This window comes from Marasmius oreades, chromosome 9 (genome assembly GCF_018924745.1).
Source record: "Marasmius oreades isolate 03SP1 chromosome 9, whole genome shotgun sequence".
Lineage (NCBI taxonomy): Eukaryota > Fungi > Basidiomycota > Agaricomycetes > Agaricales > Marasmiaceae > Marasmius > Marasmius oreades.
Window position 1 is genome coordinate 1,461,949 of NC_057331.1, and position 14,846 is coordinate 1,476,794.

General features: G+C 48.3%; 7 protein-coding genes across 7 annotated transcripts; 4 read left to right on the plus strand and 3 right to left on the minus strand.

The window, feature by feature from the left end:
* Window positions 1-687: 687 nt before the first annotated feature.
* Window positions 688-1,915, minus strand: E1B28_013370 (uncharacterized protein; the record flags this gene model as incomplete). Its single annotated transcript, XM_043158522.1, has 4 exons — window positions 1,682-1,915; window positions 1,353-1,628; window positions 1,036-1,293; window positions 688-971 (listed from the first exon to the last, which is right to left on the minus strand). Exons 1-4 carry the CDS (start codon window positions 1,902-1,904, stop codon window positions 688-690), a joined length of 1,041 nt encoding a protein of 346 aa, XP_043003871.1. The 5' UTR covers window positions 1,905-1,915.
* Window positions 1,916-2,673: 758 nt separating this feature from the next.
* E1B28_013371 (uncharacterized protein) lies at window positions 2,674-3,506 on the plus strand (the record flags this gene model as incomplete). Its single annotated transcript, XM_043158523.1, has 3 exons — window positions 2,674-2,838; window positions 2,895-3,254; window positions 3,312-3,506. 3 exons carry the CDS (start codon window positions 2,674-2,676, stop codon window positions 3,504-3,506), a joined length of 720 nt encoding a protein of 239 aa, XP_043003872.1.
* Window positions 3,507-3,851: 345 nt separating this feature from the next.
* On the plus strand, window positions 3,852-5,352 carry E1B28_013372 (uncharacterized protein; the record flags this gene model as incomplete). The annotated part of the gene is made up of 7 exons (XM_043158524.1): window positions 3,852-4,130; window positions 4,191-4,245; window positions 4,299-4,689; window positions 4,750-4,886; window positions 4,947-5,076; window positions 5,132-5,204; window positions 5,257-5,352. The coding sequence occupies 7 exons, from the start codon at window positions 3,852-3,854 to the stop codon at window positions 5,350-5,352; spliced, it is 1,161 nt and encodes a 386-aa protein (XP_043003873.1).
* A 164-nt stretch (window positions 5,353-5,516) lies between these two features.
* On the minus strand, window positions 5,517-7,552 carry E1B28_013373 (uncharacterized protein). Its single transcript, XM_043158525.1, has 8 exons — window positions 7,509-7,552; window positions 7,256-7,442; window positions 6,993-7,207; window positions 6,860-6,938; window positions 6,458-6,804; window positions 6,214-6,399; window positions 5,592-6,159; window positions 5,517-5,542 (listed from the first exon to the last, which is right to left on the minus strand). Exons 2-7 carry the CDS (start codon window positions 7,269-7,271, stop codon window positions 5,692-5,694), a joined length of 1,311 nt encoding a protein of 436 aa, XP_043003874.1. The 5' UTR covers window positions 7,272-7,442; window positions 7,509-7,552; the 3' UTR covers window positions 5,517-5,542; window positions 5,592-5,691.
* Window positions 7,553-7,621: 69 nt separating this feature from the next.
* Window positions 7,622-9,682, plus strand: E1B28_013374 (uncharacterized protein). Its single transcript, XM_043158526.1, has 13 exons — window positions 7,622-7,665; window positions 7,715-8,111; window positions 8,180-8,253; window positions 8,310-8,346; window positions 8,400-8,478; window positions 8,533-8,608; window positions 8,660-8,696; window positions 8,754-8,898; window positions 8,957-9,010; window positions 9,072-9,154; window positions 9,210-9,364; window positions 9,426-9,561; window positions 9,615-9,682. The coding sequence occupies exons 2-12, from the start codon at window positions 8,051-8,053 to the stop codon at window positions 9,549-9,551; spliced, it is 927 nt and encodes a 308-aa protein (XP_043003875.1). The 5' UTR covers window positions 7,622-7,665; window positions 7,715-8,050; the 3' UTR covers window positions 9,552-9,561; window positions 9,615-9,682.
* Window positions 9,683-9,692: 10 nt separating this feature from the next.
* On the minus strand, window positions 9,693-10,718 carry E1B28_013375 (uncharacterized protein; the record flags this gene model as incomplete). Its single annotated transcript, XM_043158527.1, has 3 exons — window positions 10,413-10,718; window positions 10,013-10,357; window positions 9,693-9,958 (listed from the first exon to the last, which is right to left on the minus strand). Exons 1-3 carry the CDS (start codon window positions 10,669-10,671, stop codon window positions 9,693-9,695), a joined length of 870 nt encoding a protein of 289 aa, XP_043003876.1. The 5' UTR covers window positions 10,672-10,718.
* An 87-nt stretch (window positions 10,719-10,805) lies between these two features.
* Window positions 10,806-14,801, plus strand: E1B28_013376 (uncharacterized protein; the record flags this gene model as incomplete). Its single annotated transcript, XM_043158528.1, has 3 exons — window positions 10,806-11,568; window positions 11,626-13,056; window positions 13,105-14,801. The coding sequence occupies 3 exons, from the start codon at window positions 10,806-10,808 to the stop codon at window positions 14,388-14,390; spliced, it is 3,480 nt and encodes a 1,159-aa protein (XP_043003877.1). The 3' UTR covers window positions 14,391-14,801.
* Between the last annotated feature and the right edge of the window lie 45 nt (window positions 14,802-14,846).

The window sequence follows — 14,846 nt, forward strand, 5'->3', positions numbered from 1 at the left end:
AACCACAGCGGATGGGCCTTTTCCGCCTGTTGGGGAAATGAAGTCAGCGCTGTCAAGACCTTGATCATCATCTCCCAAAATTCCCAAGTACACACAGTCTATACCCTTCTTCCGCTGAGGAAGGGCTCATGAATACAACTTCTTGTAGAAGTGGAAGGAGCTTTATTAAGGAGTTCCAGACGTCCCGAAAATGATCGTTCACCAACTTCCACCTCCGAACCAGTTGACCGAGTATCTTTCAAACCTGCCCCTCCTGTTCTCCATACCGCATCCTGCAACAAGTATCTGCCAAACGTACAATTATCCGGGACCCGGTGAACGCACCAGCCACCTCGCGATTCGTTGCACCGGATGCAAACGATACAGCCCCCGAACCTCTTACTCAAAGTGTAGCTTGCCTGCAGACACTATCGTTCTGTAAAGGGGGACCGGGGGTAACTGGTCGTCCTAAAATTGGTGAAGAAAGCGTAAATTGTAACTTATTTATCTTGGTCCCCTCCTCCCAAGCTGTCCCAACGATGGATGATCACTTGATCGCATGTTTCCCCCTTTGCAATGGGCTATTTTTTAATATTCAACGCGGTTACTTAAGCATTTGCAGTACATCAAACCATAAAATACCCTAGACTGGACAGTAGTCGTGTCGTTTAACCGTAGTTGATACTGAGAAGTGTGTCGCTCCATAAGCTACTGCTGCTTTTTGTAGAATGCCTCACTTCTCCGACCTCCTCCCCAGTCCCCTCCATAACTGTTCCGTACGCCCGAGCTTCGTCCCTCAGACTCAGATTCTTTTGAAAACCGTGATTGACGGTTTCGACGATACCCACGTTCTGTAGTATCGTCAGAGTTTCTAGGTCTAGCGTACTCAAGCATCATCTGGTCGCCATAATTTTCCAGGATGGTGGTAGCCGCCGAGATACTGCGACAGATTATATGGCCCGCTCTGTGCTTCCTGCTAGGTTCCTGTGGAACTTTTTTTGAGTCAAAAGATCAGTCGACGAATGGAACAAATAATTGAAGAGAAATAGGACGAACGGAAGAAGATTTTTTGAATTTCGTCTGCATGAGGGCGTAACAATTGTCGAAGTTCACCCTCTGCGATGAGACCGCGGAAAAACAGAGTGTTGTTAGGCTGTCGTTCAGTTCGTGAACGCGACGGTGAGGCGGCATAATCGACAAACAACGAACTACCGTCGACTTCAATAGGTTCCATTTGTAGAGTCTTTAAAGCTTCAGTAGCTGCTTCTTGTGAAGCAAATGTCACATGTGCAAAGGGACGTGTATAGCCTTGACCTGCACGAAGTATAAGTTGCGAAACGTGGGTTCAATTTGCTAAATGAACGAAGACATACCGATACGTATGTCCGATACCGTTTGTCCAAATCGCTCAAAATACATCTCGACTTCTGAGACGGTGGGCTGGGACGGAAAGTTCGTCACATGGAGTGTTTTACTTTCTGGTAACCCCAGCTTCGTTTGTTGATGGGTTTCGACCAAAAGAACGTTCGCTTTTCGACCGCTTACTACAAGGCCCTCCTTCTGCAACGCGTCATAAAATTTTCGAGCAGAAATTTCTTCCTGAAATTCGACGTTTGCAAAGCCGCCCGGCCTTTCCTTGTAGTCGTTGGCTACAATGATTGTAAGGCCAGGAAAGGGATACAAATGTTTAAAGAGAGCTTACGCATGGTAATACGTGCTAGTGCACCGAATGGCTCTGCCCTACTCTTTATCTCTTCCAGCTCCGTGTTATATGGAAGGTTACCAAGGTAGACGACTCGAGGGGCGTCGCAAAGAATCCTTGAAGTTGAAAGACATCTTTGAGGAAGCCAAAGCGGGGTTGAGGCGAATCGAATTGTGCTGCAAGTTCGAGTGCACGAGAGAGCTTTTCGGAGACTACTGAACATCGTGGTCCGAGTTCGCGTTTTTGGGTGAGTCAAAATTTCGTTTCGGTCACGTTTCATCGTTGTACCAAGCACAGACAAACAACCGCTTCGAACAACGTTAACTTACCGTAAACGGTTGCGTTATATCAGGCAACTGAAAGGATTTGGACCCTACGAGTGGACCAATGCCTGGACGTTGAGTACTCCTCAAACAACTTAACAGCTCTCGAATCCCTCCAAATTAATCCCGAACGAGTCTTTCTCAGGGTGTTTGTCCAATGTCGTTGGCCTCGAAGTTGGACGGATCCCGCGTTATCACTCGTGTTCTGAGTCACGGATCCGCCGGAGAAGCTGGAGCGAATGGGAACGTGGACCATTGTCAAAGATCGACCGTTGGATGTGGCAGAATGGGACGTCGGTTATCCTTGTCTGCACAGGACAATTGAGTAGGATGGGAATCTGGGTCGTGATGTACCGATACATTATGTCAGTCAAGGTCGAGCGTTCCAACACTGCGAGTTGCTCATTTTTCTTGGAGAAGTCGTTCCATAGAACGCGCCTACTTCTGCTTTGTCCAGTTACCGAGTTGGGACTGCTTGGACCATGCTAGTCTGATAGGGTTTCTTTTACAAGCCTTGCCACAGGATGCCACGGACAAGGAGTAAGGACACAATAGACCACGGAATCATTTAAATAGCCTATCCTAGCGGGCTAGTACCACGTATCGTTCCATCCCAGTCCCACTCCAAAATCTCTACTCGAACACACTCAAGACAGTTCTATTCACCAGATGTCTGTCGTCACAGCCTCCCTTCATGACGGACTGGATCTCGGTGACGGGAGCTGTCATTCCCCGTGTTGCTCAGAATCTTCCTGCCCTGAATCGTACTACTCACAGGAGTCGGAGACTACCTGGGAGGAGGACCTTGCCGACGTTAAAGTGGCACTTCCAGAAGTAAGAATTCATCTCCCCTCAAGGCTCGAATCCCATGACACTCACAGCTCCTACAGAACAAAATATCTCTCCCCATAATCCCAGCTCGAGCAAGCATCAGTTCGAGCAATGTTAGTCATTACTCTTCTGCACGTTCCTCCCCCATCCGCGATCTTCCACCCCACATGGACTTACCAACATTGTTCACCACCGAGACCGTCCGGGACAACGATAGCTTCTTGGTTATGGACGACAACGTTGACGTAAAAGAGTCTGAGGGAGACGGAACTGGAGATTTGGCCAAACAAGTTGACTTGGCTGAGGCGTTGTCGCGTAGCAAATCGCCCTCTTTTCTCTCCCTTGAAGAGGTCGAGGAAGAAGACATGTACAACCAACGAGGATATGATGAGATCGAACAAGACCGTATAATTTACCTGGTGAGTTGGAATTCAACGTTTCGCACTTGTGTGTATCTGACATCTAGAATTTTGTAGGGAAATGACTGGGTCAAGTTACTTGCAGCTATCGAGGCTGGTGTATTGTTGAGAACCATGGACACCAAGGACGACTTGGACGAGTCAAAGTCGGTGTCGGAATCGGAATCGGAGTACCACTACCCAAACATGCGGGGCCACCCAACGATAGCATCTACCCCTGCCAGTGTGATCCCGGAGCATCGAATTACATAGAAGGTTTCTGCGAAATAGTATATTGCAGCCATTAGCTTCGACAAAGGACCAGGCTGAACAGAAAGTTGTTTCCCATTTCCCATTTGTATCATACACAGTACGCTACTATGAGTTGAACGTTTGATCACTGAGCGCATGAGCATTCGAGCATTCGAGAGCACATTTTTAGGGGAGGGCCGTGGGTAACTCTCCATCATGACACTGCACCAAGCCAAAGCCCTATTCAATCCAATTGACGTTTCACGGTTCGTTGCAGGTAAATGTTGCCAGCAACGCCGCACAGGTTAACTCTCTAAGATGGCCAAATCCACATCCTCGTCTAAAAACTCAAAAAAATCTCCCTCAATGCCTCCAAAACCCACGGCGGAGAACCCACCGGAACCAGAACAAGATTTACCCCAGCAGATGTCATTCTTCTGGCTGGTGGTGCCTCTTCTAGTGGCCTTATTCTACGCCTGGTATCTACAACAAAATGATGCTATGCCAGCGGTCTTGTCGAAGTTATTCAGGAGTGGTGAAGAATCCGACTTATACGACCTTCGAATACTTACGGACCGAACGATATTTGATGTGGTGGATTTGAAGGGCAAAGGAAAAGGCCTGATCGCTATTCGTGATATCAAAGTATGTGCGTTTGCTCGAATGTATGCCACTGACTGACGTGTGTATACAACTTGTCGACAGCAAGGAGAGCTAGTCATCCAGGAAAAGCCCATTCTTACCGCTCCCGACGGTGACAGTGAGTGGCACGCCGATTTCTCAATTCCGATTGACTCATTTTAATTTATGTAGTTGCAGAAGTTCTCCTGAATCCCATCCTCCAGAATCTTACCTCGGCCCAGACCAAGGCTCTCTTATCGCTGTCTTACACACACCTGAAGACTGAGAAGGACGAAACTGTGAACGTCAATGCGAAGAATTTAACCCCCCGTGCACGCTATCTTCTGGCCGAGGGTATCATCACCAACAACGCCGTTGGGATTAATCTTAACGGTCAACACTCTCTCGGTGTGTTCCCTCGTATGGCAAGATTGAACCATGCCTGTGCATCAGGGTACAACCTCGCCTACGCATGGAGGGATGATGAAGGGGAGTTGAGGATTTACGCGTTGAAGGACATCAAAGAGGGAGAAGAGCTCTTGATCTCATACATCGACAGTAGGCGGCCGAGGAAGGAAAGAATGTGAGTGTCTGATTTTCCGTTTGACGATACTTGTGGATGCTGAGTAGGTTATTCCAACAGTGAGAAGTTGGAGAAGACTTACGGATTCACCTGCACATGCCCTATATGCTCGTTACCACCTGAAGAATCGGAGAAGAGCGACGAATTACTGCCTCAGTTTACGCTATTCTACACTGACTTTGCGCAGTGGTACAAAGGTTCGTAAACGTGCCGTCTAGTGAGCGTGTGGGTTGGGTTTCAATTCTTGCTTTGTACAGGATCGATCACTGGCAAGGAAGCCATACAGCATATACGTAAAATTTGGCAATTGACGGTCGATACCGGATACGTTCGTGAGAGAGGCAGGTGGGCACAAGAAGCGGCATATGTCGCCACCGTACACGGGGAGTAAGCAGCCCGTTTTTCGTATGCTCCACTATTCTTTACTGATCAGTGTTCAAAGTGAAACATCTGCACGGCAATGGCTCAGGTTGGCTATCGAGTGGATGGGGATTGAGACCGGAATTGATTCTGTGGTATGTATTCTTGTTAAAGGTGTTGATGCATGCTGATTACCAGAATGCGCAGAAAACGACCAACCTTCAATTCACCTTAGATAACCTCCAAGAGCATCCTGAGCTCGCGAGCAGAGAAGTTATGGATGTGGGTGGACCGATCTTATGAGAAAATGACAGACCACATCACGTATAATTTATAGATTATTATAGTAAGCCTTGAGCATTAGATGGAGATGACCCGACCGGTATTCGGCGTAAGAAGATCACGGAATATGACCGTACACATCCGGATACTCATATTTTAACAAGTCTACCCTAGCACGGTCTGTGGTGGGGCCCGTTGCCGTCCACAAAGCCTGCAGAAAGCATCAAAAGACATGCTCAACTCGTGGGAAGTAGCCATACCTGCAGTGCCTCGCCCTCCCAAATATGTACATAACCGGGATTCCCTCTCAACGCTCTCATCGTCTGCTTCATCACACCGGTGAGAGAAGGATAGGGGAAGTCAACAATTCTTGGGGGACGCAGGTATATCGCGGTAATTGATGTAAGCTGCAGGTCGCTTGATCTGAATGAACGATAAAACTCCTGCAAGAGGATGAGCGGAGGACCTCTTATGGGGCCGAGGTACTTGAGAAAAACGAACTAGTAGATTTATATCCGGGAGAAAGAGTGAGAGTACCCTCAATTTCTTGAATGTTCCCAATAGCGTCCCTAATTCAGACCGGCCCAGAAGGACGTCAGGGATATTCAATACTTCAAGTTCTGTTTTGGTGTAAAGGATACTGAGAAGTTCGCGAGCGAGTTCGTATTTCCTTCTGTCATTCGAAATAAGGCTAAACGACTTCAGAGGTGATGAAGAGGCGACATATTCGATCCAGTGATGGAAGTCGTGGGATGAAGAAAGGTCTGAAAATCCATAGTACCGGACTGCAAGATTCTGAAGTTGATTCAGATATCCGGAGCCTCTTTCCTGTCGAAGGGGGTATGGGGGATATCAAGTCGTGGTATGTGATCTAATACTTACTACCAGTCCCAAAGGCTGAGGGCCGTAATACGTTACATCGAGAAACTGCAACCGGGGTGTGTGCACAAGAAGAGACAGCAGGTCTCGGGGTGGTAGGCCGTGATTTCTTCCTATGTGCAAAGTATGGAGACTGGAAACGTATGGGGTCAATTGGTCTATGTCTCCCGCTCCGACCGCATGAGCTATCTAGGTATTAGATATGAGAACAGCGGGATAAGAACGAAGAAATTCAAACTATACTAACTAGGATACCCAATGTATGGAATCCTCCTTCCGCTTGTCTGAACCATTTTCCTAAAGCATTCAAGGTTTGACTCGAAAGAAGGTGTCCGAATCTCACTGCCTTGACGGTTTTCAAGCTACTGAACCGCTCAATACTGATAGCACTGATCGCCGATAATACCGTGAGTCTCTCCAGCTTCTCACAACCAGCGAGGGCAGATACAATCGATGCTGTCAGGATTCCAGGAAGATGGAAATACGTGTCTTCCGGGTGTTTGAGGGTGAACGAAGTGATATTCGAAAGATGTGACAAAGCTTTCCAAAGAGGTACCAAACGGTCTCGATGCATGTTGTAGTCGTATAGCCCAACTGGGCGAAAAGATCATGAGCCAAAATTTGGATGCAAGAACGAGCTATGACTTACGAGATATTTCAACAGATTTGACATACTGTCTGAGGTACGGATGCGTCTCTATCGCCTTGAATGGTCCTAGTTGAGGAAGCTAAACCACGCCTTATTTATAGACGAATGTCGATGCGGATGTTGCTCAGCTTACTGATTTGTGGTACCGTGCCACCACCACACTGATGGATTTGTAAAGATTGGGTATGACCGCTTCGTGAAAAGAGCGACAGGTGCGAGCGCATTCGTAAAGGGAGTTCTTGTCAGTGATGCGGTCCAGAATAGACAGAACAGCGTCGAAAGGGAGTTTTTGTGGTTCAGACGTGGCCATGGTCAAAGTGCAACACCGAAAATTTTGTTGCGTTCCCCCTGTCGTCGCTCGAGTGAGATTTGCGAGGGACATGGAAAGTCACATACCTGATTGCCTGGACATGTCCTGTAGAACCGTTCATGTCGATATGAACTTTCGTCACTTTGGTTGTGGAAGAGCAGCTTCCCACGTTCTGCTTCTTCTTCGATCTCTGAACTCACCTGAGGCGCATTAAGCGAGTCTGCCTAGGCCTGAGGCATTCTCCAGATTCCGACTATCGCTGGAACGAATTTCCTGTATCACACCCAAAAACACGACAATATTTGGTTGGTCGACAAACCAGGAAAGCACCGAAATCACCTGAAACTTGAGATCTTGAGATATCGGTGTCAGTTGAGATCCTGGAAACTTGACCTCTTCCATCACAGAAGGAAAAATATTAGTCAGGTCCATGGCTCGTCGTCGTACACAGATTATGATACTCGTTGAATTCCTCCCTTCTATGATTTGGAAAGTGGTAAGTTTGATTTCCCTTACGCATTTCTCCGAACCAATGTTCCTTCAAGGTTTTTGGTAGAAAGAAGACGGTACCGGTGCTGTACGATGTTGCTGTTACTGTTGTGATATACAAGCCCACTTGAGCCCAATGCTACCCTACAGCCTATGCGGAGTGCCGACGCGGAGATATACTTACATCTTCCAGACTGGGTCCCGTCTTGAACTTTTATAACAGGATCTCCCAGGATCTCCCCAGGCCTTGGGATCCTGGGACAGCGGAACCGCAGCTATTCTCCGTCAATTCTCCGTGCTCAAGCACTCGACCCGACCTCGGCAGCACTGGCAGTATAAATACCCCACATGAATCTCGGTGTCAGTCGACGTCACCAAACCACCTTCCCGCCATGTCCGCCATCTCTAGCAAATCTATTGTAATGAAGAACGGGCAGGAATTGCCTATGATCAGTGCGTCCGATTCTAATCGATTCTACAGGTTATCATTGTAAATCAATCTGACCTTTTCCGCCCTTTAGGTTTGGGAACCTATGCTCCACCTACTGGAACAGCAAGAGAAGATGCCTGGCGTTGGATATTGACTGGTCTAAAGGTGCGTTTATAGTTGTTTCTGAGTAGGAAAATATGTAAACTTCGATGTGGACACAGGCAGGCTACCGCCACCTTGACACCGCAAGTGATTATGGTACGTTGATCGAAAGCTGGCAGATAAGCCACGCCTAATTACGTTGGATGTAGGTACTGAGAAAGCCGTTGGGAAAGCTTTGAAAGAGTCTGGCCTAAGACGTGATGAGGTTTACATCACGACAAAACTCCGGTGTGTATCTATCATATTTCTCATAACAACTCGATCCGACCCTGTAGAGGATAGACTCAACCATGTCACCCGCGTAAAGCAATCCTTTAACGAGAGTCTGACCAATTTGGCTATGGATTATGTCGACTTGGTCCGTCCGTCACAAGCACAGTCTGGTTTAAGTGACTCACAATAAGACTAGTATCTCGTTCACTGGCCTCAGGGTTCCCCCTATCACGGTAGGTCAAGGAATGCCTCGAACAGCCGCCAAGTGACTAATATCCTGTTTCTTCCAGAGAGCGATGAACTGGTCAAGAACCCTGATGGCACCCTCAAGACACTAGAAAGTCCTACATTTGTCGAAGTTTGGGCAGAAATGGAGGAAATTCTGAAATCAGGCAAAGCCAAATCTATCGGTGTCAGCAACTTTTCGATCAAGAAGTGAGTTCATAAAATCAACCGATAGCCGTCCTCCAGGCGACTCATAGTTTGAGTCTAGTTTGGAAATACTTTTGAAAAACGCCAAGGTCGTTCCATGCAATAATCAAGTGGAGTGCGTCGCGTTCTTCCGTGGGCTCCTTTACCCGAGAAAGTCTTTTAAAAATTTCCCGCAGGATTCACCCCTATTTGCGGCAGGATGACCTGCGGGATTACTGCAAAGAAAAAGGCATCACTCTCTCCGCCTATACGCCAAGCGGTACGCTATCGTTATTCCCACTTCCGATGTTTCTATCATCTTAAAATCTCTATAGGCTGGGACAAAGTGCGCGGAGACCCCGTCATTGTTGACCTGGCCCGAAAGTACGATGTATCGCCTCAGCAGGTCATTCTTTCGTGGCATTTAGCCAGAGATATGGTCGTGGTTACTGCAAGTAAGGACGAGGGGAGGCAGAAAGATAATCTGAATGTCAGTCCTTCATTTTGTTGTGCTCACCGATACCTCTAAAGCTCATATCGATTATACTTAGTTACCCACCCTGAGCGAGGAGGACGTCTTGAAGATCAATGCGCTGGATCGAGGTGAGAGGATTTGCAACAAGCCTGATGAAAATGGCCATATTTTTGGTTGGACTCTTGAACAGATGGGGTGGTAAAGTCCTTGAGGTGAAGTCGTCTTTTTCGCAGTGGTTGAAAACGTTGACTCAGAGCGCACTTAGAGCTAAGCCAAGAATCGCACACCTTCAATCAACGTGTATCGGTTCTATGTAACTCTATCATCAAAAACGTAACATAAATCAGTCCTCCATGTCAGAAGAGATTATCGCAGATACAAGGTCTTCTGGGGTAGGCTTCGAAGCCGTCGCGGCCACATGGAGGCATAATGTCTCGTGAAGATATTTGCCTGTGGTTGGGCCAATGGACGCGATCTTCGCGACAGGTTTTGATGAATTGCCTGTACTGGCCTTGGTCGACAGCTCAAAATACTCCTCTATAAAAGGAAGGACGAATTGGGCGGCAGATGGTGCGAAGAAAATTATCCACCATCTCAATGTACAAGGGTCTGCACCACTGAGTATCAGTCCCAGTTGGACAATGTTAAGTGATTTCGACCCACCGCCCTTACTTGCCATCTCCAACGTAGCTTTCCAGTCTATCGGGAACCTAACCGATCCCCGCGTTTCATATACTTGCAACGCCTGAAAATCGACATGACTATCTCGAAGGATATTCGGTAACGTATCGCGGTTCTTGTCGCCTGTAAGGTAGAGTAGCTTTGTAGGCGTAGACTTCAGATCTTCTACAATAAAACGGCCAAGCTGATCTGCGTTCCCGCAATCTTCGCCTTTGATCATCAACGGATTGGGTGCGAACGGCGAGTTGGGATGTCGAGTATGAATTTCACACAAAGCAGATTTGGTTCCTTTCCCTACGACGTAGAAAGGCCTCGAATTCCAGTCGTCTACACGTAGTGGTGTCAGAGTTTTTGTTTTTCCCTCAAATCCGATAGCACGTACAATTACTAGGTGTATGTTGACTTTCCAGACCATCAACCGCGTCTCTCCACGCCTCGCAAGCTCTTGCACTCGTCATTATTACGCCATCGTATGCCGGTCCATGCTGGATGATTCCCGTTAGGTCGTTGACATTCGTTAAGACGGTCTCGAGGACTGGAACAGAGAACACAGTATATCCCGATGCGGAGAGTGTCGTTTCGTATATATCGTTCGTCTCAGAAGGGGCACGAAGAAGGATCACGACCGATTGGGAGGTCATCAAGCCAGAGCTTTTCCGCAGAATCAGTGGTTCAAAGACATCCTGTGTGAAGGGGGTAGAATCATGTGACCCACGAATCGGATTTTTATATTTCAACGCGTTTCTTCGTCGACCGCGTCGACCGCTCAAAAATCATGTTGGAGCCAGGAAAAACTCCTCTTGTAACGCCCTCGGCTTCTCCGCCGGTATCGAGGAAGGCGAGCACCTCGACCTTGCGAAGCAAATTAACGTCGAGTTCACCCACAAAACGTCAGCGCCTCTCATCGTCGCGCACACCGTCTGTTGCAAATACCCGGGAAGGCACAAATATCGAGGATGTAGAGCAAGAACGAGGAGAGTCTGTCATGCGACTGATGAATACCTGGGCACAGCTAGAAGAGAGATACGCAAGACCTATTGAAGAAGATGATATTGTTGACCTGATGACGGGAAGAGTTGTGAAAGATCGAGGAGTATTGAGGAATTTGGACGGTCGTTGGGACTTTGGGAGATTTGCGGATGATATTCAGGATAAAGGAGGTAATAGCCGAACGCCCAGCAGGGCTGGTACTGTCGCCGGCGTCGAGGAGACGGGAACAAACAATAATGAAGATGAAGGAAGTGAAGATGAACTTGATTCATTCGCACATCTGCGCAAACCTTCGGAAAGGCGTGAGGAACCGGTGATACATGACAAGGAAGGAGACGAAAGTGAATCGGTCATTCAGGACGAAGATGAAGACGAACAAGACATCATTCCTTTCATAACTCCTTCAACGCGAGTGGACGCGTTGAATCCCGATGATCCTAAAGATGCCGCAGATCTGAAACAATTCTTAGAAGCAGAAAAGCAAAGAAGGGAACTCTATGGCTCTGAAGGCGAAGACGGCGAGACAGACGAGCAAAGTATTATGGGTGGTTGGTTCGCTGTCTTGAATGCTCTTCTTGTACTGATTGTGTTTCTTTACTTTACAGATACCTCGTCTGTTTACGATGAGGTACACACCGATGCGACTCGACAGGACGGAAGCGACGGCGATGGAGAAGAGCCTGATGCGCGACCTTCATCTACCGTTCTACGAGAATCTGTGGATGAGCTGGCCATCCAGGGCGAGGAACTTGAAACGCCCTCCCATAGACACAGTTCTGCGGTTGAACCTTCTACTTCCTCTGCAACACATCCTCTAACTGCTCTTCTGGTGAAGAACTGGGACCCACCCTCCGCGGCCGCTTCACAACCGAAACGCAAAGAAGGAGTAGCAGTTACTAAAGTGGTCGACATCAGGCAGACCAATGTTACCAAAGTCCGCCAGTTGCAAACCCCTCCGCGATCTAATACATCAGGCCCTTCTCCATTTTCATATCGAGGCGATGACCGCGAAAGTTACTATGATTACATAGTTCCCACATCAGAACCTTCCCTGGGCACCGGGGATTCTTTACCAGTCCCTTCTTCTCCTTTGCCTCCGTCCTCTCCTTTGCCTCCTTCATCGCCACCACTTCCTTCCTCTCCGTTACTTCCTTCTCCATCTCCTCCATCTTCTCCTTTTTTTGCCCTTAGCCGCCCTACTACTTCAACTCGTACACGCACCGAATTACCATCATCCTCGTCCCCTCCTTCTTCTCCCAGTAAACGGGGGCATCAATCTAGCACGTCCAGATCCAGGCCTTCTAAGCCGGTCTATAAAACAGTGCAGGCAGTCCGAGAAGGGAAGACGAGAGAGGTACCGATTGTACTCATTCAGAAGCAACCACCTCGGATCCGTACTCCAGTTGCGGCTGCTCGTTGTGCACCCGAATCGGGTACAGAAGAAGAAGAATGGGAACCTGCCCCATCTTTTCCGAGGGTTGACTTGGCTCAGGCTGTTGCCACAGCGAACACAGCACGGAAGCAAAGAAATACGACATCCAAATCCTCAACGCCTTTTGCTTCTCAACGCGATTCTTCGAGTCAAAAAGGTAAAGATCGAGAGAGGACGCCTTCGCCTGTAGCCTCGACATCAAGCCAGATACAATCTCGGCAACAGAGTAGAAACTCGAGTGACCTGAGCTCACCGAGCAAGGAAAGTTCCAATTCGGACGGCGGAATCGCAAAGAAAACATGGCCTCGTTCCGAACCAATACCTCGAGCAACGGACGTCAACGTGAGCAAAGGAGATCTATCCGACTCGAGATCTGTGCAGAAAGGAAAATGGAAGGGGAAAGCAAAAGAGGTGGTCACATCCTCAACCCCGATGAAACCAACTGCAGCCGACCGTAATGAGAAGAAAAGAAAGAGAAGGAAATCCTCGTTATCATCCAGCGACGAGGAAGCACCACATGATTCCAAGTCACAACAAGGATCTTCAACTGGACTGCGGAGACACAGGATGGCTAGTGGAAGTGACAGATCGGTTGAACGAAGCGGTGAGCCTCACGATCTTGCTCCCTTTCATCCCTCATCATCATCCTCAGATGACCCTTACATGGACCGTAGGCGTGATCGCTCATCTTCGAGACGCCCACCTAAACAGCGGATCAAAGCTGAGCATCGTTTCTTCAGTGATGAGGATGAAGAAGATGCCAAACGAGAATCAGGAACTTTGGATAACAAACGACGAGCTCAGTCCTACCATGATCTTGTGGACCACTACCCGCCACACTATTATGACCCAGACCTACACCCCTCATCTAACCCTCTCTATGACCCTAGGGCTCAGTCGATTTTGTCGACTGCACTTCACCAACTTACCGCTCTATTCAGTGGGGGGGTACCTTCTTGGCCACCACCACCACCACCTGTTGTATATGGGGACATCCATTCCAGTGCTGAGGACGATAAAACTCGCAGTCGTTCCCAGAATGCAAAAATTTCAAGTTCGGGTCAACATTCACGTTCACGATCGGTATCGAGATTTCAACCTCAAACACAACCATTATTCTACCCTCCCGTTTATCAACGAGCGCAATCGCACCGTCCAAGTGAACATCGACGTCCGCCGTACTCAGAACATCCGCATTCCACTCAACATCAACATCATCGATGGCAACAGGATCAGCGCTATGCTTCCACACCCACACATCGTTCTCATCCATACCCAAATTCTTATGACCCTTCGGATTGGAGCAAGGGGACGTTACCACCCTCTTCGTCTTCTCCTGAACCTGAGGACGAGAGCAAAGGACACGGGGAACAGGAACGCCTGCCACCACATCACTCGAGATCCAAATCCCGACAAGGGGTGCGTTCTGATTATGACCATGATAAGCCGCCACCACCCAGACCACCGAGGTCGAGTTCGTTAGTAGGTAGGGGTCGTGCGAGAGGGAGGAGAGTGTCGTTTGGACATGTGGAACATATTGGCGTTGGTGATGATGTGTTTGACGGGTATGACGATCGTGAAGATGAAAGAGAGGAAGAGAGGGACTCCTCTTCCTCGACTTCAAAAGGTCGACGTGCGTATCGTCAAGCTACCCCAGGGGCTCCGCATCCGTCGTCCGGACAGGAACTCCAGGAAACTCAAGATCACGTTCGTGGCGTTAAACGGAGCAAAAGCAGAGAGATGACAACGAAGGCTGTCACTGCTCCGCCCCCACCGCCAACTCCAGCAAACGATGTCATTGAACTCACAGATTCCGAGTCTGACGGTGATCAGAAGGAGATTTCGTCGTACGTGAGAGGGCGCCAAACAACTCGAGCACAAACTCCAGCACCGGAAGACTCAGCCAATAGGAGGGGTCGGGGTCGTGCAAAACGATGACGTTGTGTTTGATCTTATGCTTATTACATTCATTTCGCGTTCGGCCGTCTTTTTGCTGTTGTCAATATCTGCCCTTTTTGTGCCTATTACAACCGAAGACGGATATTCTATCCATCCCCCTCGAACCCAGTGGATGCCAGGATATGCATCGTAGAGCATTATCGGAAACTGTGACGACAGAATGCGTAATTGTCGAGAATTGGAATTACGAGTAGTGAAGCCATCGATGCCGTTGGATAGTATTAAATGCAAGTCGACAGATGCTTGTGGGCCAAGTAGATTCTTATTCAGGGTGCCGAATTCAACGAAGCTTGCTTGAAGCCCAATGAAATCGACAATAGGGGCGTTCAAATTTCAAACTTCTTTAGGCATTTTAGTCTCACAGTTATCTATCTATCAGTTCGTCGCCAGCTATACTAGTATTCATTTTATGAAATTCGGCCGATAATTCAAACG

Excerpts from the sequence above, each read along its gene's own strand:
- E1B28_013373 (XM_043158525.1), bottom strand. Across the intron at positions 6,805-6,859 it reads CAAATCTGTTGAAATATCTC|TTGGGCTATACGACTACAAC; the intron begins GTAAGTCATAGC and ends CTTTTCGCCCAG. Across the intron at positions 6,160-6,213 it reads CTCAGCCTTTGGGACTGGTA|GAAAGAGGCTCCGGATATCT; the intron begins GTAAGTATTAGA and ends CCCCTTCGACAG.
- E1B28_013374 (XM_043158526.1), top strand. The coding sequence starts at position 8,051 with ATGTCCGCCATCTCTAGCAAATCTATTGTAATGAAGAACGGGCAGGAA. Across the intron at positions 8,112-8,179 it reads GCAGGAATTGCCTATGATCA|GTTTGGGAACCTATGCTCCA; the intron begins GTGCGTCCGATT and ends TCCGCCCTTTAG. Across the intron at positions 8,697-8,753 it reads TCAGGGTTCCCCCTATCACG|AGAGCGATGAACTGGTCAAG; the intron begins GTAGGTCAAGGA and ends TGTTTCTTCCAG.